The sequence below is a fragment of the Lagopus leucura genome, unplaced genomic scaffold (genome assembly GCF_019238085.1).
Source record: "Lagopus leucura isolate 7727_CA_CO unplaced genomic scaffold, USGS_WTPT01 Super-Scaffold_73, whole genome shotgun sequence".
NCBI classification, from domain to species: Eukaryota; Metazoa; Chordata; class Aves; order Galliformes; family Phasianidae; genus Lagopus; species Lagopus leucura.
The window spans coordinates 38,092,743-38,117,311 of NW_024962252.1; the positions used below are offsets into that span (position 1 = coordinate 38,092,743).

At 43.7% G+C, this 24,569-nt stretch overlaps 1 protein-coding gene across 6 annotated transcripts in view; it reads right to left on the reverse strand.

Moving 5' to 3' along the window:
* Positions 1-4,248: 4,248 nt before the first annotated feature.
* Positions 4,249-24,569, reverse strand: part of FYN (FYN proto-oncogene, Src family tyrosine kinase) — a 130,934-nt gene continuing 110,613 nt past the window's right edge. For all 6 annotated transcript variants that reach the window (XM_042878845.1, XM_042878835.1, XM_042878796.1 and 3 more), the window contains 2 exons: positions 16,446-16,577; positions 4,249-7,656 (listed from right to left, as the gene is read on the reverse strand). In XM_042878845.1, the coding sequence (XP_042734779.1) occupies positions 7,448-7,656; positions 16,446-16,577 (341 nt within the window). In that variant the 3' untranslated portion in view covers positions 4,249-7,447. The remainder of the gene's footprint in view (positions 7,657-16,445; positions 16,578-24,569) is intronic.

Consider the following 24,569-nt stretch of genomic DNA (forward strand, 5'->3'; position numbering starts at 1 on the left):
TAGGATTTAGTGCTATCTGAATCAGCATTCTCCTAGGGTTATTTCCCCATGGAAATTGCCATCTATGTATCTTTATTTGAAGTGGTATTTGTGGCCCAAAGAAGGGAGCAAGAGCAGCCTTGTTCCTCTGGATGTGATGCCTGGGGAACAGGCTGTGAAATCTGGTCCTCACGTGTGTACAGACATGTGAGTCTAGAAATCAGACCTACAGACCTCACAGTGCCAGCAGCAGCAACCAAAGGACCAGCTCTGCTCCTTCTTTAATTTACTAACCCCCAGAAATCAGCAGGTACCTACAATCAAAGAATCATTTTGGTTGGAAAAGACCCCAAAGATCCAGTCCAGTCACTGTATCTCTCAGCACCACATCCTCGTGTCTCTTAAGCACCTTCAGGGATGGTGACCCCACCACTTCCCTGGGCAACCCATTCCAATGCCTAACCACCCCTTCTGTGCAGAAGTCATTCCTGATATCCAATGTAAACCTCCTCTGGTGCAACTGGAATTTGTTTCTTTCATCCTATAACTTGTCACCTGAGAAAAGACATTGACTCCCACCTTGCTTTCACTTCCTTTTGCATAGTTGTGGAAGAGCGATGAGGTCTCTTCTCACCCTCCTTTTTTCACATGGAGTACTTCCTTTCACTTGTGCTTCAGGTACTTTCTTAGAAGTCTGAAAAAAAGAGAAAAAAAACCACAAAAGGCATGGAAGACTGCTAATTGATAACAATACTGCTGAGCAGGTTTAAGAGCAAAGCCGAGGTCCACCTAAACGCTCTTCCACAAAGTTGTAGAAGCAATTGACTACTTTTGGGTTAGGAAACTTAGAAAACTTGTCTAAGTTTATCTCAGAATTTATCTCAGAAAAGCCTGTCCCACTCCCCAAACCCAGGCCATCGTAATTGTATTCTGAAGGCTGTTGGTAGTTCTGAAGTCTGCCTACTATCTTCACAGAGCACTGGCTCAAACAAGGAATGCTTTAGAGTTAGTATCTCATCTGCACACTGTTTAAGAGCAGAATGTGCTGTGTCATATTGGGCCCCTCTCAGAAGGTACAGATTAATATTCAAATGCAGGTTGCATTGTTTTCATTGGCAACAGCACCCTGAGCTGTCTTTTATAAAAAGCAGTTGCTTGTCCTTTAGGAGTAGTATTGCTATTTTTGATCAGGAAGACAACGCCAATGTCTGGTGCTGCTTCTTGCGTCTTCTACTGCATTTACATAGTCATAGAATTAATTTCATCATAAATGCTTTTGTTCCCAGATGATTCAGTGTTTGGAGTAAAGCACTCCACATTGCTCAGCTTTTCACATTAGTGATGTGAGTTAATCTGGAGACATCATAATGAGCGTTTCATTCCACCTGCCGTGGTGTAAGGCACACTGCAACCTCAATTGGCCAGATCCTCACTGCTGTTGCACTGTGAAGGGGTTTGCTTCCATTTCCTGCTGTGTAGCAGTGTCCATGCGCCTGCACAAACATTTTCCACTTTTTTTTTAGGCTTTTGCTTTGGCATCTTCTAGTCACGCCCGGGAGAGACACCTGAAAGGGGAGAAATAAGCACCTCCACATCAGCTTATGCACTGCTTCTAATTAAACCTTGCATAATGACAAAACCCTCCTGCCATTTGTTAAGATTTTCCCCACAGCATTCCGTATCCCCTTAATTAAGAGCAGGAGCTAAGTAATACCTATTTTATTCCCTGTTGCTTCCAATTAGGCATCCATTGATTATTACCCACTCGACATTTGACAATTAACAGAGCTCCCACTCTCTGCAAGACCAGAGGACGTACTTCTTCAGCAACACACACCCAGAGTAGTGCATGAGGAGCTGTGGGGTGAGAGATGGAGTTAGAGGCAGGAGGGTACGGCCACCCAAGTGGAACAGAAGACATGTGCCATATGCAAATGTTCAGGATGCGGTGTGTGTTTGATACATGGGATGTATGTGAGGTCATGTACAAAGCTCACTGGAGGCCTGGCTGCACATGGGAGGCATGGGAATTGAGGGCATACTTTAGTTCTCAGATGATCAAACGTACCTCAGCCTCTGCCTTTAGAATATAAATCAAATCCCAATGTGGCTTTTTACGTTTTTTAGCAGACCAGGAGTTAGCACCCGCTGACTTCTGGCTGAACACCTATTTTTGGCTCCACCTGATTGTGCCCAGGCCACGGCCATCAGCAAGGAGTGCAGATGTTGCATGAGTCAAAAGGGCACTGCTGCATCCGTTTTCCAGCAGGAGGGAGCCTTCCTGGACAACTTCTGGGAAATCCTGAGGTGTGATGGGGCTGGAAGGCAGCCCAGAGCATTGCGGGTGTGAATACTGAGTCAGCGGTGCCAAGGTTTTGGGCAGGGTGAACCCCAGAATAAGCAGATAAAGCTACAGCATGATCAAAAATCTTCCCTGCTTTTTTTCTTTTCTGTTTTTTTTCTTTTCTTTTTCTTCCTTGAAAGAAAATCCACCCCCTCCAGCCTCAGGGATTGGTGTGAAGATGGGACCACCAGCAGCCCCACACATTTTACAGTGCTCTGAGTGCAGGGGCTCAGCAACAAATGCTGATGTACAGAAGAGCGGCCCAGAGCCTTCGGCAAGCTGCAGCCCAGCCAGGGAGGAAGGAGGAGAATCTCATATCTGTGCTCTTTGCCCTTGTAGCCATTTCTGGAGCTTAATGCTGAGTTATTCCCAACAGTGAGCAGAACAATCCGGCTCCCACCTGCCTGAGGTGGGTAGGCATAATGCCTTCCCTTCAGACGCAGACACACAGCTCCCGGGGCATTTTGCCCACTATCTTAGATACAGGCTACTCCCTCTCCCTTCATCAGTTGTTTATGTTGTGTAAAAGCACCTGCAGCCGGAGCTCACTGCTCTGCTGTCATCTGATGGCCCACAATGGAACACAGGTGCCACCAGCACAGTTGGTGCTGAGGCCTCTGGCTCTCCCCATAAACCACACGAGGTACAGCCCACACGGAATGCTGTGCATCCCAGCAGGGCACTCCTCTCCCTGTTGGCCTTCTGCAGGCCCCACATTGCAACCGTGCCCTTGGGAGAAAGGTTTTTCCTCCCTGACTTGGGAATCAGCCGCAGAGCCTCTGTGCCATGACTGCAGGCCCCAAACACTGCAGGGCTGTGCTCACCGCCCCTCTCCTGGCCTGTGCAAGGAGTAGGAGCCAGCAAAGAAGAAAAAAGAAAGCCAACAAGAGAAGCTCTTTCATTATTAACACTATTCTGTCCTCTAATGCACTCATGCCCTGTTTTACAAATGCATTTTTGTTAAGTGTGCTGCTACGGGGGGAGAATACAAGGAGATGAATTGATGTTTGTGTAGGTACGGATGTTGCGTGTGAATTGCATTTTGATATATACACACAAGAACACCGGCTGTATTAAACATTAACCGAAAACATCTCACAGACAGAAGTGAAGCTGGCACTTCCCTCCTCGTGTTCAGACCGCACCTTGGTTTCAGCTATCAGAGCTGCTCCTGGCAAGTCAGTGGCCTGGGAGGCAGAGCTTCATGTTCTGTGTGGGTGGCAGCCTGGCCAGGGGCCCTTTTCCTTTTCTGCTGATAGAATGTGGGTTCTTTTTTGGACTGTGCAGGAAAATCCAAACTTAAAGCGTCCCCTCCTTCAGTGAAGGTGGCAGGGAACACTGCCCTGACTCACAGAAGCCCCTTCAGTGTGTGAGTCACAGGAAATGATAATCACACTGCTACTGAGATGGCAGAACACAATGAGATTTCTGAGCTGCAAACAGACTTCAATTATTCTTGAAAGACTGACAGAACCTCAAACTGACATGATTTGAGAAAATAAATATGCTTTTGTCTGCACTGCTGGTGGTGATTTCCCATTAGACAGGAAAAGCCGCCTTTGATGGATGAATATTGTCTCGCATTAGAAGAGGAGCTACTGTATATACACTAATAGCTCTTGCATATTGGGCTCAGCCTCACATGAGGCCCTTAGACCCTCAGGGTGCAATATGGTAGCAATCACTAGCATGCTGCATTCTTTATTTGAGCATCTGAGAAAGGGATGGTCCTCATCCAAATAAATCTGACCAACTTCCCACTCACCTCCATGTTCTGTGGCAAGGTCAAAGACAAGCAGCACTCTGCCCTTGTGGTGAGCATGAGTTCTTTCCAGGACATAGACTTCATGAGGAGTGCTCGCACTGTAGACGGATTTTCCACATGGGATTACTTTTGTGATGTTAGCAGTTAATCAGTTTTCCGCTTTGTATTTACTTTGTATTTATTTCTACAGTGGTAATTAAACCAAAGTCAGAGCGTCACATAGAACTAAGTTGAATACCTTTTGCAGAAGCCAAAGAACATCATGTCAGTGCCTTTGACAAACTTTGGATCTTTCGGAGGATCCACCAAAGTCTCCCATTATTTCCTTCCCACAGCAATACGTTAACAAGCATTAATTGTACCAAGTGTCCCTTTTGTGGCATTGTAGCATCTCTGCTTGTCATTTCTCATGGGACTGGCATGAGATGAATCCACCCAGAGATAGGGATCACCCCCAGAGTCCTCTCAGCTGTCGGTGGGTCACCTCTTCGTGGAGGTTTGGAGTCAGGCGTGCTGCTGCACGGAGCTTTTGGCCAACCGTCTTCACCTGGCTGTGATTTATTTAGCCTTACGTTAAACACAATTATTGGAGAGAAGAGGATATTTCTAGATATTTTCTACTTCTACAGTCACCACACATCTATGTGTGCTGTATACACAGCGGCTAAGGAAACGATCTTATTAATTTATAGCAAAAATGCTAACAACCTTGGGTAAATTTTACTAATGTTTTTATTTGAGAGATTAAAAAACCCAAACAACAAAACTCCCAACATTAAGAAAAAGAAGCAGAAGAGCTACCGATGAGAAATGGTCTGGATCTGCCACCCAATAGCAGCAGCAGTCTGCACACGGCTGCAGGCAGGTACTCACAGACTGAATGTGACATGAGGAACCGCAAACTCGAGAATTAGAAATAAAGGCCATAAAATCCCAATGACTCCCCATCTCAGTCTTGCTTCCAACGAGAAACACAGGCAAAATTCCAAGTGTTTTAGCCTCATCCCATCTGCTATAGAGCTTGGAAGAATGACCGTGCTTTGCCACCCTTGTCTGGGTTCATGGCGTTTTGGCTTCACCAGCCAGCTGAGCTGCTGCAGAGAGCTTAGCGCAGTGGGTGATGCTTTAAGGCAGGGGCTAGCTGTGGGAAAAAGGACCACAACTCACCTTGTAAGTATTAAGAGGAGACTGATTTTAAAAAGTCCAACGAGAATTATGGCCTCTTCAGTGTTCCACAGCTACAGGTACAGAAACATTGAATATAGCATGTACATAACGGTACTTAGAGACTCTACACGTAAAACGGTAACCAGTTTATCATGGAAGTCTGGTAACAAGCAACATTGCCATGTAAAGTCACACTTGGAGAAAGGCTGAGTGCAGAACTCTCTTTGCAAGAGGATTTGCAATCACTGCTTTGTATAGAAAATAGGAAAACAATGATGACAGTGTTTTCTCCAAATCTCAATTCATCATCGTGTTAGGAACCAAAAAAAAAAAAGTTCTTTTTAGAAAACGTGTGGCTATTCAGGCTACAAATCCACAACCTGATTATTAAATAATTAAAAAAATGCTTAAACTGTCATGAAGTCTTACTTGGCTGCAGTATTTTCGAGCAACGACAATACAAGGCGTAGATTTCTTTTTCCTGCAACACTTGCAAATGTATTCACATTAAAAGCAAAGGAATTATCGAAGAAGAAATTCTTCTGCAGAACAGAGGAGAGACCAGCTGTGCACTCAACCACCTTCCTTACAGTTGAACTCCAGCTGCTTACAAACATACTGACTTCAGAATTCTGAAAACGATGCCCCATAGACCTGCACACTCCTAGCAAATGCGAAGCCCCAAAGAGCACCACTGCCCTTCTTGAAGCGTTCTCATCTCCTCTCCACCATCATCTCCAGTTTAAACAAATGAACAACTATCCAAATGTAAAATGCTCTTTTTTTTTTAATTACTAAATTAAGAAAGTTAAACAGTTTTAAAATGTAAACTTGCAAATAAATCATAACAAAATGTAATTAAGACTTTAAAATTTGCAACTCAGTATTAAAAACTCAATAGAAATAGAAAGGAATTTTTTTTTTTTTTTTTTTTTTTTTTTGGTTAAACGTAAGTAATTCAAGGCTGGTACAGACAACTGAAAAGGTAATACTTTGTTCTGTGCATCTCCCATGAAATGTAAAGAAGTGCATAGTAATTCCACTGGAGAACTTGCAGACACAGAGAAAGTACTTTCATTAGCAGTACAGGACACTGAACACACTTATTTTACAATGGAAAAATGTTACACGTAAAACAGAAGAATCCTAGTTGCGTGACCAACAGTTTAGCATTGGACATGGCTAAGATGCTATGATTTTAAGACCATCTGAATGTGGTTACACGGTTTAATAAATCTTTTTGAAACGTTTCAGTATACACGTTCTGATACAAGAAGTCCTCGCAGTTTCCATTTTCCAGTTCCAACGGTGATGCTGTAGTTTTCTCGCTTTAAATAGGTTCATTTTAGTTTCAAGAACAAATCATCACACACTTGTTAAACATCGGAAACATTACTGTAAATACAGCACATGATTCCTGAAAGAGCAAAGTTACAACCATCTACAGGTACATAATCATAAACAAAAAGTGCAATCCAATTTAAAAAAATCATGCTTGGCAAAAGCCAAAAATTAGACCACTGGCTTCCACAATCTCACCAGTGTTTTCATGTCTGCAGTAAAATTATCATTTTCTGGGTACTGCTGCAGCAGGATTCATTCAGTTCAAAATGAGCTTCCTCTGCAGTAGCACCCATATACGGTATGTACACGTATGTATATATATTATATATATTTTATATATAAAAAAGCAAAAAACCAAACACCTGTCCTGATTTTTTTTTTTTTTTTTTTTTTTTTTGTTAAAACATGAAAAAAAATGTTTTAGACAAAGAGGCCACTTCTGGAAAATAATACTTTTAGTCGGGTCAGGAGAAGACTAGTTAAAATCACATAGGTTTTGCATTTTAAAAAAAGGAAAGCACTAGGATCAGTTATTGGCACTGAGTTACTATTTACAATGAACGGAGGTTTTGCAGTTTACATAACATCAATATAATGCAGTTTAGGAGTCTTTGATTAAGAAAAAACAAGTGTTTTTCTCCTTTTCATCCAGGACATTCAGATCATTAGGACAAGTGGTCATAGGCGAGGGCTGCTCGAGTTCCCAGCTCCAGCCCCTCTTTGCCCAGCAGTGCTGAGAGATGCTGCTGCACTCCTGGAAGCCAATCATGGAGCTGGACGCTGAAGGGCAGGTGAGACAGGGCTGAGGGACACCTGGCAATTCGTGACAGTGTGTGCAGACCAGGGAGTTACAGGTTGTCACCGGGCTGGTACTGGGGTTCTGTTGCAGTAAAGTAGTCTTCGAGAAAACCCTGCAAATATTCAAACGTTGGACGCTCCTCTGGGTCTTTTTTCCAGCAGTGGATCATAAGCTCGTGCAAGGAGATGGGACAGTCCTGAGGACATGGCATCCGATAACCGCGTTCCACTTGCTCCAAGACTTCACGGTTATTCATGCCTGGAAGGACAGACAAACCCACACTGCTGAATCATGGGAAAACTGTCTCAGGTATAACCGTACCTACAACACGTACGATATTCCCAACCATACTCATTTCTTTTGGTTAAGAGGAAAAAAAAAACCCAAACCACCCTGATATCTGGTTTCAGCTCTTCATCTCCTGCGAGACTACCTGGACTATTTGCTTTTTCCATAGAGAGTTACAACATTCAGTGACAACTAACATGCTGCTTCCACAGTTACTCTCTTGGCTTACTCAGAATGGGTAGGATTTGGCACTTTCCTTCCCCAGTAACAGTGGCCATGTTACATGAAATAAGAAAATAGTTGCGTTACAACAAATAAGACTCTAAATTCTAAAAACTAAGATTAATTTTTAGAACACTCTGAAGCATGAGCCTTTCTTTAAAGACTTTGTGAGGTTGTGCTGCAGAGGCTGCAAGATGACAAAGTCTTGAGGCTGCTGGGCACGTCCAGCAGCATTACTTTCACATCAGGTCAAAAGCTCACTCTGCTAATGGTCTGTGCTGGACAATATTGCTTCTACCACATTGTGTTGTTCCATCCCAACCCAGAAGAGTACAGAGCGCTCAGAAGACAACTCAGTGGTCCAACAAAACAGTCTTGTGGAAGAACTGTAGATTTCTCTCCAATAAGCAAAGAAATTATTCTATCATCGTGTTTGCTGTTTAAGAGGTAATCCAGGCTCTTTACTACCTTATATTTTCTATGTAACCCCTTCAGCTCTTGATTTCTCTGCTGTTTTTACATTTACACATGTTACAATTCACCATACAAGTGTTCTGCGCCATATCTTAACTGTAGTGAACCTTAGCTTTGGTTTTAAACATCTCTTCCAGTTACACCGTTGGCTTTTTTACAATATCAAAGGTAAGACTGACACCCCAGGCATGCAGACATATTCCAGGGAAAGCATTTTGACTGCATGCCTTATGCTTGTGTCTTGGCAACTCCTGCCCCAGCCCTCTGCTGAAAAGCAACAGCTGACTTCATTGCCCTGCCTAAGTGGATCCTGCCAAGCAGCCCTGCAGGAAAACCAGGAGGGACACTGAAGTTCCTACACAACAAATTTAGAAATACATTCATTCACATTACTCTTTTTGCTAGCTGATTCTCCCCCTGTATCCAAGGCTCCATCATCACGCCTTGTTCTTTCAGAGTGCTCTCCTGAAGATCCTTCTGGCCTCACGTTCAGGACTCAGAGGATCTCTTCCTTTCACTCCACGTATTTGCCAGAAATAATTTTACAACCTTCTTCAGCACAGATTCATTTGCCTACCCTACACGTTGGCTGGTGAGAGAAGTATCCTTACTCTGAGTGGCATTTAGGCTGGTAACTCAGCAGTATCCTTGAATTTGGGCATTACTCTGTGTCCTCATATTCTAGCTGTGTTTAATTCTAAGAGGTGCTTTGAAATGAGCATCTGTAAGATAGAGCATTTCCTGGCCACCCACATCTAGATTCTCATCTCATGTTACGATTACAAAATACCATTTCCTCTTATCTTGACAGGGCAATTTCCTCCTGTTGATAATCCATTTGCAATGTCTCTGTAATGATCATTTTCCCAGCCTCTGGCTGTAACCGTCCCTTCCATGCTCTTGCCTTTTGCTTCTTCTTGCCCACTATGTCAAATATAGTGGCTTATTTTCACTTTCATAGCCTCTCACAGGCAGCCCCACGAGTGTCTCATTTGGTCAAGTCCTTGTTGCTTTCCCGTTCTGATTAGAACACTGCATCACCGAAGCTTTCCAAGCAAGCACCGATGGGCTGTTTCACACTGCTACTACACATGGAGGAACCTCACAGAAATCTGCCTCATCCTCCTACAAACCTTGCTTTACTGTCTCCTTCAGCAATGATGACTGCAAAAGGAAGAGTGAGATTACTGGTTTATAGTATTCCCTACCCTGCTGCATGTTAGCACTGGTTTCTTCTGTTAGATTTATCCCCTGCATTCACTTACTATATTCATGGTGCTACGTGTAACATGGTCTGTACCTTAGAATCCTCTGCAGACATAAGATGGTGTTCTCCTGTATTGTCAAGTCCAAACTGCTGCTCACAACAAACCAGAAAAGCCTGCCACAAACAGAACAAACTTTTGGATGCTCCTCATTATTGGCAACTCTGCTCACAGAAGGAGGATGGAACTGGATGATCTTTGAGGTGCCTCCCAACTCAAGCCATTCTGTGATTCTATGATCTAACGAACATTTTCAAACATATTCTACTTTTTCATTAAATTGCAAAAGAACACTAGTGCTCTGTGAGTCACCACCAACCCAAAAGAAGCATCAGCCCAAACCTTCTGGCCTTGCTGTTTGAGAGATGCTGTAAGAAAAATGGGCATTTTGCTCACATTATGTTCTCACAGATAGCTTTTTAAAATTTGTGTTTTGAACCAAAACCAGCACTGTTTTTATGTATTAATTGCTTCATAATTTGAGCTAAGAGCTTAGCCCAAGCACTGCTTCCCTTAAACATAAAAGACTATGAAAATTAGTGTTACCAAGTAACTTATCTACTGCATATACCTAAACCCCAAAGAAACTGAATTCTTTGTTTTAATTTTGGCAGTTCTCCTGTAAGTACAGCATGGATGGAAGCAACATCAGCAGGAAAGCTCCTTCCCAACTGATTTGTTATTCTAAGATATCAAATGTTTGGTACTTTATCCAGTGTATTACTCAGTGCTGCAAGCACACTCTGAAACTCGATAACAAAATATACGCTGGAAGAAAAACCCTGAGGAAGGGGTGGAGGGGAGTGAAAACACAAACAGCTCTTCACTTCCCTTTTCTTTTAAAAAAGATGGGAAGAAAAGAGACATTGTTGCCTGGAGCCACAGTCATTGGTGTCCTTGGAAAGACAACAAAGCCAGGTTTTGCTCATCATGGTATTATCCAGGAAAACGCCCTTCTCTTCCTTTCTTCTTTCCCCTCCCTCCCCGTAAAACCCAGATATGAAACTAAATCAAGCAATCTTCGTGTTCCCTGTTGGAATTCACGTGTCCAGCAAGGGCTGCAGAATCCTTCTGCCAAAAAAAAATCCGTTGGCTTTCACATGTGCTACTAATTTAAACAAGGAGTTTCAAATGCTGCTTTTTTTTTTTCTCTTCAAAATCTTGCTTACATTATTAGTCACATTTAGACAAAGAACAGTGTTTTAGGTATGCTTTTTACTTCTTAAAAGGCCTATTTATATTTACCAAGCTATTATCTGGATTCGTTTATCTTATCCTGAAAGTTGCAGTGTTTCTGTTTTGATAGCAGGAGCCTGTTGTATCTGCACTTCTTACACCACAGAGAGAATATTTGAGCAGCCTGTACAACTCTTCTCTCCTAATGAATACCCGAGAGTTTCAACTCTTCTCGTTAATAATAGATGAAATTCTGATTGCAATGGGCTTCTAGATGCCTTAAAAGTTTATTTAAAAAACACCTTATGTCTGTGGAATAAACTACTCAGCAATGTTCTTCTACTGACTCCAGCTATTTCATCTCCTTTAAAATCAGTCTGTGCTCATAATGTTCCTAGAACTAGTATCTGGGCCAAAAAGGAAGCATCCCATTTCCAAAAGATGGGTTTTCCATAAGTTTCTTAGTCCTTGGGAAAATGAAAAATGAAATAACCTCCCACCATCCAGCTTTATTATTGAACCTTCCAATAGTTGTAAGACGCTGCGGGATATGGCCACTTTAAAGCTCAATACAATAAAAATCTACAGCCTGTACAGACTGGGGGTAGAAATGCAATGCAGCATGAATCCTCCTAGAAAAGCTACAATAGTAAGAGTTACAGTGATATAAAAGGGAATGTAAAGTTTCCAGTTGTGGCTAAAAAAACTTAGAACTTGGTTGGATGGAACAAAGCAAATAACACAAACTTAGGCAATGCTGCTGTTGCAGAGGACAGGAAACAAGATTACTGGAACTTGGGAGCATCCCCACATCCAAAGTTTGTTATATAGATTACTTTGGTCAACATTAAGTCCACTGAGGCCAGAGATGATTTTAAGCCACCTTATTCTTGTTTTTTTCTTTTGGGTTGAGAATTACCCTTTTTCAACACCCACTGTATGATTTCAGTCCAATAAGCAAGCTCATACAGATACAAATGCTGAACATCGGATTTTTAAAACAACAGCTTAGCTGCTGTCCATTCTCTGATATGTGGTGTTTCAGATTCTCCTAATCCAAAGTTGTGCCTCTACTCGTGTTCAGAGGTTCCTCAGTCTCAGAAGGGTTTGCACATCTCTAGTACAGTTGAGAAGGGAAAACTGTGCCATCCTCCATAGAGGCTGGATCACATTGGTGCTCTCAGAGCAAGGTAATACAGAGACAGTTTAATCTGCAGGTTTTGTTTAATTTGAGTTAGAATCAGAATTCCTGAATTCTGTTAGCAGCCCCATAGAAGAGCTAGGTGAAAGGAGAGGGATGGTGTGTGGGGCTCACAAAGGGGTACCATTCCATACCCACAAATGATAGGGTACTGAAGGAAATGGGAAAGCTGCTCCCTGAGGAAAACAACCTTTGAAGCATAATGCTGCTTGTCTTTTTACAGATGAATACGAACTTAGTTATGACAGTGCAAAAATAGTTACAATTTTTAAACATCTGTAATTCATAGAATCATAGAATCATTTAGATTGGAAAAGACCACTAAGAACCACTCGTCCAACCACAGACCCAACACCATCACACCCACTAACCCATGTCCCTAAGTGCCACGTCCATCTTTTTTTTGAAAACCTCCAGGGATGGTGACTCCACCACTTCCCTGGACAGCATCTAAAAATTAAGGCCTGAAATTCCCCAAATACTTCTCACGTTCAAAACACCCACAAATCAAGGCTATCAAAATCTTTTTTTAATCATTGTTTTAAATAAAGTATTATTTGCTTGCAATAAGAATTGCAACTTTGAGCTGCAGCATTTGTGAGCTGAGCTTTCCTGCTTACACAGAAACCCACCAAAGCTTATCTGTGTGATGTGCTGAGTACACACCTCCCTCGAGTTCTTATCTACCACTCATGACGATGGCACCCATCACACTGGGTCAGTGATGTGTGCTTGGCCCAACCCTTCTGGCTCCAAACTCCTGCAGTGATGAGGACGCTGAATGCAGCTCCCCATGACCTGCAGCGCTGCTTGGAGTCCAAACTCAAAGACCAACTGGCTGGAGACAGCAATACGTATACTATCATGGTTGCTGTCACACTGGACATAAAACATAAATGCTTTTGCTGTGACAAGCGCAGCAAAAAACAAGGGGTGAGTTCAAAGATGCTTGTTTAGTGCAGCTGAAAATGTTGCCTATGCAAAAGATAACATTAAATAAAAATAAAATCAAATTCTGACTACTGCTTCAGAAATGCAGCCTCCTAGTCTTAAACTCCATTAAAAGGATACTAAGATCCGAGAGAAATTTGTGGAAAGAGAAAGAAACAAAATGAAAATGGTTTACTAAGCAGATCACTTTTTAAACTTGGCTCCTCTTTTGCACATATCCAGCTTTTACTTCCCTACCATGGTAGTGAAAATAGAACCTCAACACCCAGAACAACTGTGCTGTCTTGTGAGAAGAATGAGAAAGCAGTGTTATTACAGCAGTCCATTATCATTATGTCCACTGATAGAGAAACAGGCCTGGTCAGTCTTTCCTGTGGGAGCTATAAGGTCAGTGAGCAATGCTGGATCATGAACTCCAGCCTGATGTTTACCTCTGCCAGTAAAATCTTTATTGTTCATGTGTCCTACCTCTGCTCTGGCCTCTCTTCCAAAAAGAGGTCATTCATCTGGCTGAAACCTGGAAGAGAATGAATGCCAAGTCCCGCTCCACTCACTAGTCCTGTTCCCCTCCTAGAAACTGCCTGCCTTCTCCCTGTGTCCTCCTTGATGTCCTTCTCCCTCCTATATAAGCTTAAAACAATGCCCGATTCTTCAAGGTATGAGGTACTGTGCCCTGGAGGCACAGTTACCATCTCAGAATTGGGGTGCACGACAGAAGCACAGAATTACAAAATATCCTGAGTTGGAAAGGGCTCACAAGATCCTTCAAGTCCAGCACCTGGCTCCACACAGGACCACCCAAAATTCAAGCGCTGTGTCTGAGAGTGCTGTCCAAATGCTGCTTGAATTCCGGCAGCTTGGGGCCGTGATCACCCTCTGGTGAAGAATCTTTTCCTCATCTCTTCTCCTGACACAGCCATTCCCTCAGATCCTATTGGTGGTCACAATAGGGCTCAGTCCTGCCTCTTAGGGTGGTTGAACACCCATCTCTTCCTTCTTATGCAAGCCTTGATGTGAAGGCAGAAAAAACCTTAGGGGAAGCTGACAGGGAGGGAGTGATGGTGATCACCAGAATGCTTACGGCCTGGCTGAGCAGAGGCAGAAGCCATGGTAAGGGGGAAGAAGCCTAGTGTAGAGCTCAGGCAAGGTATAACCTAGGAAGTACATGACCATATGACCAGCTGGTGAAAAAAAAGTCTTTTACAGTGAGGGTGGTGAGGCACTGGAACAGGTTGCCTAGAGATGTAGTTGATGCTCCATCCCTGGAGACTTCTAAGGTGAGGCTGGATCAGTCCCTTGACAACCTGATCTAGCTGCGGTGTCCCTGTTCACTGCAGTTGGACTAGATGGCTTTCAGAGATCCCTTCCAACTCCAAGGATTCTATGATTCTGTGATTCTATGAATTATCAACTCTGTGCCACGTAAGTCACAAAAAGTTGATTTAGCTACTTGATGCCATTCTAGCGTGTCTGGGGGAGAATGAATCGGAAGGATTTTCAGTGTGTGAGGGCTTTATGCAGTGTGGGATGAAGGGGCAGGACAGTGCTAGAAGAGGAGAAACACTGCTAGTTGTCTTTGAAGTGTTCAGGCTGCCATGTAATAAAACTGTCCGCATTTTCAGGACACAGACCAGGCCTGAGAGTTCTGTCATGGATCCAACAAGAAGTCATATATTACAAGCACTTAAGTGCACATCCAGTGGCCTCCTTCTCCCACAGGGAGAAAAATGAGCACTTGGGAAATGTATCTATCCTCTACTGACCTGGCTAACACAGTGTTCAATTATGGACCTGTGAGCTAACACAGGGCTCAGAAAGTCACTTTTGCCTACAATAGTATTATTTCCTGTGTGTGTTTGTATCTACACTCATGCATGTGATAATAGACAAGTCACTATGCACTGCTGCCCCATAAATGTAGAACTCCGCAAAAAAAACCCCCAAACTAGCCTTAACTCTGCCCTAGCTGGCGAGAGCCCTTTGACATCCATTCTGACCATACTGACCAGAAGCATCCTCTTCCTGCATCCACCCAGGATCTCTGCTTACCCTAGAGAAGCAACGCCTTAGCAGCAAAGCCTTACACATCTTCTTTCTATCTTCGACCTTTGCATTCAGTCCACAACTGCTCATTTAACCCTCAGTAACCCCCTGAAAATCACTGTTCCCTGAGCCACTGCTGATAATCCACACAGCAAGAAGACCTTTGTCCCAGACACTGACACTGTGCAGAGGCAACACTGTTTTTCAACCATTCAGGGAACTGTGGGGCAAAGGGATTCATCTACCCCACAGAAACACATAACCTCTCTTTCTGTTCCTTCATTCTCTTGGCACAGTCACAGCTTTGCTAAGCTGCTCTCTGCCAGTCATTGTAAAATTCACTGCTGATCATCAAAAGCCTTCCAGTTCCCATATTTCCTTCTCAATTATCAGCTGCTGGCTCCTAGGAGCTAGTAAAGATGAAATTTCTCTAAAAACTCTGGGAGTTCAAATTTGCTGAGCTCAGCTTTCTAAAGTGGCACGAAATACAAAAGGATAAATTGAACTCCACCTTGATGCTTTTCCTGCTATATTTGATGTATAGGCCTGACTGCTTGATAGCGGCAAGACTGGCAAACTGAAAATACTCTAGGACATTTTCCACTAAATCAGCTGCAATGCACACAGCCAAGGTTTCTAAGAAGTAAAAATGCAGCTAGATGCTGTTATTAGTATCAAGCAAATGAAGGGATTAAATTCTTTTCCATGTAACACCTGCTTTCTCCTTACCTCCTTCCTCTTTACCTGAATGTCCACAGTTTTCAGAGGAGGCAGCAGAAGGCAAAGCTCTTTCTTCACAGGCAGATCCAATCACTCTGGCTACAAATCTTAATCCATGGGATACTTGGCAGTCTTTCAACAAAGAGTCATGGGGCCTCTGGTTCCCCCATGCAGAGAACCTGGCCCCTCTCTGACCCTGCCGTGAGCTCTGGCCTGCACACTACTTTTTCTTTCCTTTCCACCCATGTCTAACAAAAGGATTGAAATTTAAGAGTACGTAAAAAGGAGATTTGGTAATGCCAGATATTCAGACAGTCACCAGACCTTGTACAGAACCAGACTGACAGAAGAAATACAGTAATGCTATTCTGGGAGTTAGTTGGTATTTTAAAGGGAACGCAAATGTGGAGAATTATTTTCTGGTATGCAGTTGTTTTACCTTGCTTTCATTATTTTGATAGAAAGTAAATTAATTGAAAACAATTAAAAACATAGAAACAAGTATGCTGGATTTCCTGTCCTCTTGTTCATGACCAATACTCACTGGCTTTCAGTCACGACCACTTCCTTCCAAGCATACACAGAACTTCTGCATGATAACCATCCTCCTTTGAGCCCAATGACAGTAAGCACACATTCCACTTTAACCATATGACTCATTCCCACTCTTCTCCCCCTGTGATGCAGGGCTCGGATGGTTTTCTTACCTGGGTATGGCACTCTCCCTTTTGTTACCAGCTCTGTCAGTAGGATCCCAAAAGACCACACGTCCGACTTGATTGTGAACCTTCCATACAATGCTGCTTCTGGTGCAGTCCATTTAATGGGAAACTTTGCACCTAGTGAAAGAAGAAATGAGTCTTAAATAGAATAGTGATGGAAACAAAGCACCAGTATGCAGGCGACTGCTTTGTTCTGCAACACTTGCAGGGTGAAGAAGCAAGTATTAACAAACAGCTCCATGGAGTATGCTCCCAGAGGACAGTTGGGTGGAATGTGTAGGGCAAAAAGAAAGTCTTAGCAGGCAAGGGTGGGTTTGTCCCAAGAGAGGGCTAAGATTTTAATTCACATTTGAAGTTTTATATAAGAAAAATGGCATAAAATCCAATAAGCTCAATAAAATAGAAATTCGTTCTCCCAAAATGTTTCAAATCAGCATTTCCCTGTGATATTTGCATGTCACAGCATGTTGAATAGAAGTGAGATTTATTAGAAATGTACGTCCCGGTTTCCCTGCTCAAGCTCAGCAAAACGCAAAACAAACAAACACAGTAAAAACATAAATTAAAGACAAACATAATATTTCATTAGAAACATGCAAGGATTAAAATATAAGATTGCTACTCGAGATGCTTGGAGTGCAATGATGTCAAGGCACAACTGTGGCCTGTGATTTATAACTTGACAGTGTACTTTCAACTCCTGGCACTGAAGACTGTAGTGCCTTAAATACGTGCAGCCTAATGTGCTCATCCATCATCAGGGCTTGCAGGATCCAATTGTGGTAAGGATGGTAAGATAACAAGCCTTTAAACTCTGATTTATTTGCTTTTCCGATCATTTACTGTTTTCTTAGGGAAAATATTTTCAGTGTGACTTTAAAGAAAAGTCTTGTGGTAATAATTAAGTTGTAGCATGTAAGAAAAAATACGCAATCATTTCCCTGGTGCCTTGTATTAACATAAAGGCAGAAGAGTTGCACTGCTTACTGTGGATCCCTAGCGACACTCAAATTTTGAAGCATACTGACTTTGACTTCTCACCACCCCCTCATAAAAGCTCCTTTAGCTTTCAGGATGAGTGTGGAAATTGTAACATGGACAAATGGCTCTCAGGGAATTAAGTTATGGCACTGTTTACAGTTCCCTGCTGACACCATTCCTCTACCACATCCAGTGCTTGATGCTCTGTACTTCTACTCTATGCTGCAATCTGGGTTGGACCAAGAGTACAAAGCAGACGTGGCAATTCTCATTCCCTTACTTAGTAAAACATTAAATGTGATAACATTTTTTCCTACACTACATATAATTGATCCTAAGAGACAATATTACGCAGGAACAAATACCTTTTTTCTAGTGAAAACTGCTGATGCTCAAGTAAGTCCTCCTATATAAAAAGATGTAAGATAAAGAAAGCTTCAAATCCCTAATGCCTGAAGTTAGGGACATAAGGCTAGTTAAGCATCAGCACATCGGTGGTTGAATTTGCCAAGGTGCTGAAGGATTTGTGGGTGTCTCTTCACTTTCAAACAGCCTGCCTCATATGTAGCCTTTATGTTAGCTGATCTGCTGGAGCTACTATTCTTGTGCTCAGCTTTGTCCTCAGTTTCCCCAGCTAAAACTTCATGGGAATAATCTTGGTATACAAGACTCAAAATTTACAGAACCTCTTCTCTTAAAGTCCATCTGGGCTGTGATGTCTGAGGTCTCTGCAGCAGCTTGCCATCTCTGGAGCTCTGTCCTTGACCGTGGCCTGACAGCACTGGTAGCCCTATGGTACTGGATGAGCTGGGACTGGCATATCCTGGGGCTACACAACACTTTCCAATCCCCAGAAAACTTGCAGGCTGCATGTAACTGCGGGTCAAGTTCCTTAAATCTGCAGGCATGTCATGAACATGAGGACTAATGTCCCTCTGTCCTCACACACGTTGCAGCTGGGATAGCACACAAATACTATTCTAACTGAATGAAGCCTGAAAGCCTGGACAGGGTCTGATCACATGTGAGATGACCAAGCCTGAAGGCTTGCTTGTTCACTTGTTGCACATAATTTATTCAACAGTTTCTTTCCTTCTTTCTTCTTTTTCTCCTTTTTGTTTTTTGTTTTTGATCAGCTGTGTTTCCCTGAAAGGCTGAGACCTTTTGCTTCCCAGCTGAACCAGATGACCTTCATTCAGAGGTCCAACTTCAGCTATTCCGTGACCCTGTTCTTGGCACTCAGATAGAAAGACAGCATTAAAAAACTCATCTTTGGAGTAAAGAAATCTCTTTAGTCTCCTTTGAGGCCAACTGCTCCAGTGTTTTCACCCTGCTGCTGTTGTGGCATGAGGAGGTGACTCTATGGTATATTGAGGGGTCATGGAAAGATAGGAAAATAGGTGAGAAGGGAAGGCACAATTCCAGCATATCATTTTTACTGAGAGCTAGAGCAATGTAAGCCCCACTGCTGGAGAAGACACACAATTTATGCTTTTGATTTTTCTGGTGGCAGGGTGACTACTTGTTACATTGCTATGTTGCCTCTACACCAGGGGTCCTATCTAGACCAATTTATACATAAATCACAGTCTGTATTCTTTGCAGTGTTTCCTGAACCTCGGTTTGAAGATATAGATGGGGAAGAGAGGAAGGAGAGGTTGGCAGAGAGGCCAACTGACTCCTGGTTTTCTAGCCCTGCAAGGCATGCTGGAGACCAGATAGTCCAAGAGCATCCCATAGCAAACTTGTATAATAGAGCCCTAATTAAGGGAAAGTGGAAACCAGGTAGGATGTGCCAGTTCTCACAGCTGTAGTTTTAATGCACACACCGCCATAAACCTAAAAGATCACACACAGCTTGCTTAGAACAAGGAGAGGCAATGGCAAAGGGTAAGGAACCCTCTGAGCACCACCACAATATACACGTGCTTGCACAGGAGCTCAAACAGCTGGCAGCATTGCCTGATGCAGCGAGCAGGAGCCCATCACACCAACACTTTGAGTAAATGGACCCCTTGCCTTGGAAACACAGGGCACTTCTTTGAAAACACAAAAACCACAAAATGTGTTGAGCACCACTTTGAAGCCAAATTGCTGCTCCCCTTGCTCAGCATGGCTCCTGGCAGGCACACAGCCCCTGCACTTGCCCTGTCCCCAGCATGCTGGTTAGGAAAAGCAGCCCCAGCCCAGCTTATTAAATATGCTGACTCCAGGCTGCATGCAAATTACAGCATCAGATCACCAGATAAAATGCATATTAGTGACAAGCATGTTAATAAATCTGATAAGCCAAATTACCCCAGCTGACAGTGCAGCCTATCTGCCACTTTCAAGGCAGATTGTACATGGCTGGGAGGGATCTCTCTCTTTATTTTTTGCTGGAACACATTGTATTACTAGCAGGTCAGTAGCTCTGTCTGTACAAATTGCTCTCACACCACATTCCTAGGTCAGGATAGCCTGTCTTTGCCCCAGAGCAAGATCTTCTTCTGTGGCTTTTATCTCCATGCCTTTTTGAAACATTTCAGCAAGGGAAAAGTCTTTTTTGGGTTTCTGTTCTGCATGGACCTGCAGCACACCAAGGCTTCAGGCACAATGCAAGGTCAGGTGCTGGCCCTGCCCTAGGGCAATTCTGTGAGCCCAAGTGCTGCTCTGCCCAGTACTTGTACCTGGGGGCTTGTGAGCTAAAGGAAGCAGCCTCTGCTGCTGCTTCAGGTTCTCCTCAGCCCCAAGTAAAGCTTTGTGATGAGGAGCAGAGGGGGCCGAGATAACTGAGCAACACCGAATGTAGCTCCTAGCATGGTTTCTTCTGATGCCTGAGAAAATCCCTCGGGGCTCAGGTGTTCAGATCTCAATCTCGACAAACCAGAAAGCTCTGCAATTAATGCCCCAGAGTCACTGCTGCATTTCCTAGAAATGATATGAAGCTGCAAATCAAGCCCAGCACACCCAGTGCCAGAATCTATGAGTATGGGAACCCCTGACTGAGCAGCTGGGGAGCACAACTCAGCACCACATTGCTGCCAAAGCTGAAAAGAGAAGGCTACAAAGGGTAAAACTGAAATGCTGAAGTAAGCATGTAACAGGAAACGAGTCAGCCTTGGTAGGCGATGGGGTGTGCTGTGTGGGAGGAACCGCGCAATTGCATTTTTTGTGCTGTGAGAACTAACGTGAAATCACAAGCATGGCAAAACATCAGGAGCCAGAGGCAGGTTCCCCAGGCTGACCCTCCCCAGGAATTGGGGAACGAGAGCTACAACTGCGGGTGGGCCCAAACACAGCCCTAGCCCTCCCCCGACCCTGCAAAGCTCCTTGCTGGGGGGCAGAAGGCACCTCTGCTATCCCTCCAGGATCTGGGACTGCTGCTGAGAATCAGGAGCTGTCCCCTCCTGCCTGCTCTTCGGCACTGAGTGAGGGCAAAGCTCCCGGAGCTGCAGCTGGTGGTGCAACCAATTGCCAACACCAGCGCCCGATCAATTGACAAGTGGTAAGCCCAGGGAGAGAGTGGCAAAGGGAAACAGTGCCTGCTATTTTCTAGGAAACAAAAATAAGAAGCATCACTGGTTTCTGAGCAAGGCAGGAAGGAGATATTTCTAAGCACTGAGGAGGCAAAAGTGATCCAAAAGTTTACAAACAAGTACAAGAGCTCCCAGAATAGACCTGACTTGTCTGGAAGGCATCAGAAAGATTCTTAATATTTCATGTGTGCTTGGAGCAGCATTACTGCAAGCCCTGCCAGTGAATGCAGTAGAAACATTGCCTGGAAAATAAATGCTCTTTTTGTATTAAGGCAATTTAAATTTGTATCAGTTGCTACAGCTTTGAATAGTAACAGCTCTTCCCCAGCAGCTCCATGGAGCACTCAGCACAACAAAGCCATGTGCTTGGCCCAGACCCTGCAGAGCTGCAAACCAGATCAGAGCAGGGTAGCAGAGCTGCATGGCGAATCCTGTGCGTGCGGGTGAGGAGAAGCTTCTCTCCATCCCACAGAGCACCAAGAATGCCAGGGGTTGCTCTGCAAGGCTAACACAGGCATAATCTCTTTGGAAGCACACAACACAGAATATGCCCAACGCAGTGTGGGGGAAAAAGATGTTGCAACAGCAACAGCCAGAAGGACCAAACCCTGATGGGGTGGACTGCAGTAAGTTCACTGCCATAGCTTTTAAAATGGGCGTCACTTTAATAGCATGTTTTTTTCCCTTTGATTACTCACTTCCTCTAAGAGTAAGAGGAGCCAAATGTTCATTACAAGCCAAGAACTTTTTTTGGTGTGCATTATTTAATGGCAGCATATAGCTGCTGGTCACACACTTTAAATCATTAGCGGTGTGACTGTCTCTTTCCTTCCTGCCAGTTGCTGAGAATGGCAGTGCAGACAACAAACTGCTTTTTATTTACCTCTCTTAAATCAGGAGCAGTCAGACCTCTTTTGTTCAAACCAAAAAGAAAATAAACCGGTCGGTAAAACATTACCACCAGGCTGAGTAATAACCACACAGGTTCAGGAATCCTGCACTCTAACCCTCTGGAGCTCAAAGCATCCCCATCTGTTTCCTTTCAAAATATTTAATCGGAGGCAGAAGTGACAGTGGGGGAAGGGAGCCGGAGATCAAGTGAGGCCGGAGAAAGCCAGTCCTTCCCCAGACTGACAACAAGCTCCCTGCTAACTCACTTACAAGCCATGAGGAGGAAGACTGCTGCAGAGAGAGTGACCAAAGGCTTTAATCTTCAGATTTCATAAGGCAAGACATTTCCTCTCTCCCACAGGAGCTGCCAGTCTACAGCACTCCCCACCCCCTTCCCTCCGCCAGCCAGGTTCTCCTCCCATGTCAGAATTCCCAGTGAAGCAGCGGTCAGCCAGATAAACAGAATGGTCCCCAGATGCATCCCCTCAGAGGCTGAAGTAATAGGTCATGGGAAACAAGCAAAGACAACCGTTTCCTTCTGATACTGTGGTCGCCACCAAGCAGTGCTCAAAACCGAAGCCGAACTGAACAAACAGGATTGAATTTCACTTAAGAGAAAAATTCCAGTGGCATTTTAGAAGCTGTGCTTCTTCCTCGATAAATTAAAGGTCCTAGGCTCAACCCTGGCTGCCCGCCTGCCTTGGAAGCCAGATGAACTGCAATGAAAAGTAAATTGAGAATAGGCTGCATGGCCAGAAGTGCACTCCTCTCAAAAACAAGTTACCAATTAAGAAAGGGTGAAAAAATCGTTACTGAAAGGGGGGAAACATTTCTACAAGATGTCTGTGATTGCAACTCTTTGGGTCCCCATTCCAAAGTCCTCGGTGGCTCCGAAGGAGTTCAGCCTGACCTCAGTACAGGGAGAAGTACAGTCCATTGCCTTGAAGTATGAACAAATTTGAGTGACTTCTCCCCACGTGCACCACAAGGTAGTACCATGCACACTGGAGTCAGGTCTCCTCAGTGTCAGTGACACAGGTTGAATGCCAGGCCTTTCCTAGCTACATTTTCCATGACATAAGAGATTTCACAGTGAAAGAAGGGTAGGGCATGTCTACCACTATGGTCCCTCTCCCTGCTAGACCTGCCATTTTACTTTCTGCAGCTTGAAGATTTCCCATCAAAAATCCAATAACTTACTGTCTTAAACAATCTGAGCTTTTCCTCACCGTCGCTCATGCAGGTTTTCAAGGATTTCTAACACGTAAAGAGAGCAAAACTATTTGAGAGATTTAAACCAGGAAGCAAACAGGTCATCAGAGGATTTCCTAGGGATCATGGGCTTGAAGAGATTTGGCCAGAAGTAGGTTACATACTTGTCTATTCAAACAAATAATTAGTCATGTCAAACTATACATTGGGCCGTTTCCAAAGGGAACAAAAGGCATGGCAGTAAAACAGACAAAAATGGAGATACTATAGAAAACAGTTTCAAAGCCATTTTACAGACTGGATCTGGCTGCCTTTTTCAAGATAAACCCTTCTTGTTTTGCAGAGGGGAGGGGCCAGGAGGCAGTTTTCTGTCCAGCAGAGCTTGCAGTGTTATTACTCTAGCGGGAGCGACATGAAGCTATTTTTGCAAGCAAGGAGCAATTCCCACCCTCAGGTTCCACTCAGTAGCAGTTAACTCTGCATTAGTACCTACAACATGTTCCTTAAGGACCTCCACAAAATAATCAGGGCTTGCCTCCTGAATGAAGCCAGCAACTGTTAGCGTGGATGCAGCTTGCACTCCCCCATCCCTGTGGCTAGGTGCTGCTGAGAGCAATTAAGAGGGTTGTGATCAATGGGAGCACGCCTGCTCTCTGGAAACTGTCTCATTCTGTCAGCACTTGAAAGTTACAGGAAGAGGTTAGCTCTTTCCTAGTAGTTAATCTGCTAATAAAAGGGACTTCAGTTAAGAGAAAAACCTTGCAATAGGAAGGAGTACATGTAGGTTATGAAGGTGCATTTAGCTAACCTTCGCTTTCTGATGACATGAAACACAGTCTAATGAGGCAGTCTCTGGCTTCAGAACTGAGAATGGACAGAGTGGTATTTACTGACACATATTAAGCAAGCATTACCAGTGTTCTGCCAGCAGAAAGAGAACAAAACTGTAGTTCTGCAAACTTGGATCAACATCTGACAACCAAGCATGACTTGTAAAGAACAACTAACTACAAAGAGGCTGTGTCATGGTTCAGCCTGAACACATGCACACATGCTTTTTTAAAAAGCTACAACACTATTTGATTTGTTTTTATAGCCTATCAGTTATCAGTGGTGCCCAGCATTCTATGTAGAGCTGGAAAATGGCTTTCCTGTTAAAGTAACTTTTTAAGTTCTCAGAGAGACAGATCTACTGCATGAAAACATGATTCTCAGATTTCTTTGACCAGTCAAAATAAAGAAAATAAGAATAGCACAGCAATGTTGGGTTATTCTATTCAGGCTTTCTAGCGTGGTAAGTAAAATATCAGCCTTGTTGTGGCACCACTAGGACCTCATCATTACTGTCACTTCACCCACCTGTGCTCCCATTCATGATTTTTCCCTTAGAAACTGACCAAAATAAAACAAAGACAACTGTTCAGATATCCTCCGCAGGATGTGCCTTCAGCAGTGGAGTTTTCTGGACTAGCACATAATATGACTTCAGGATTTATGAAAGCAACTC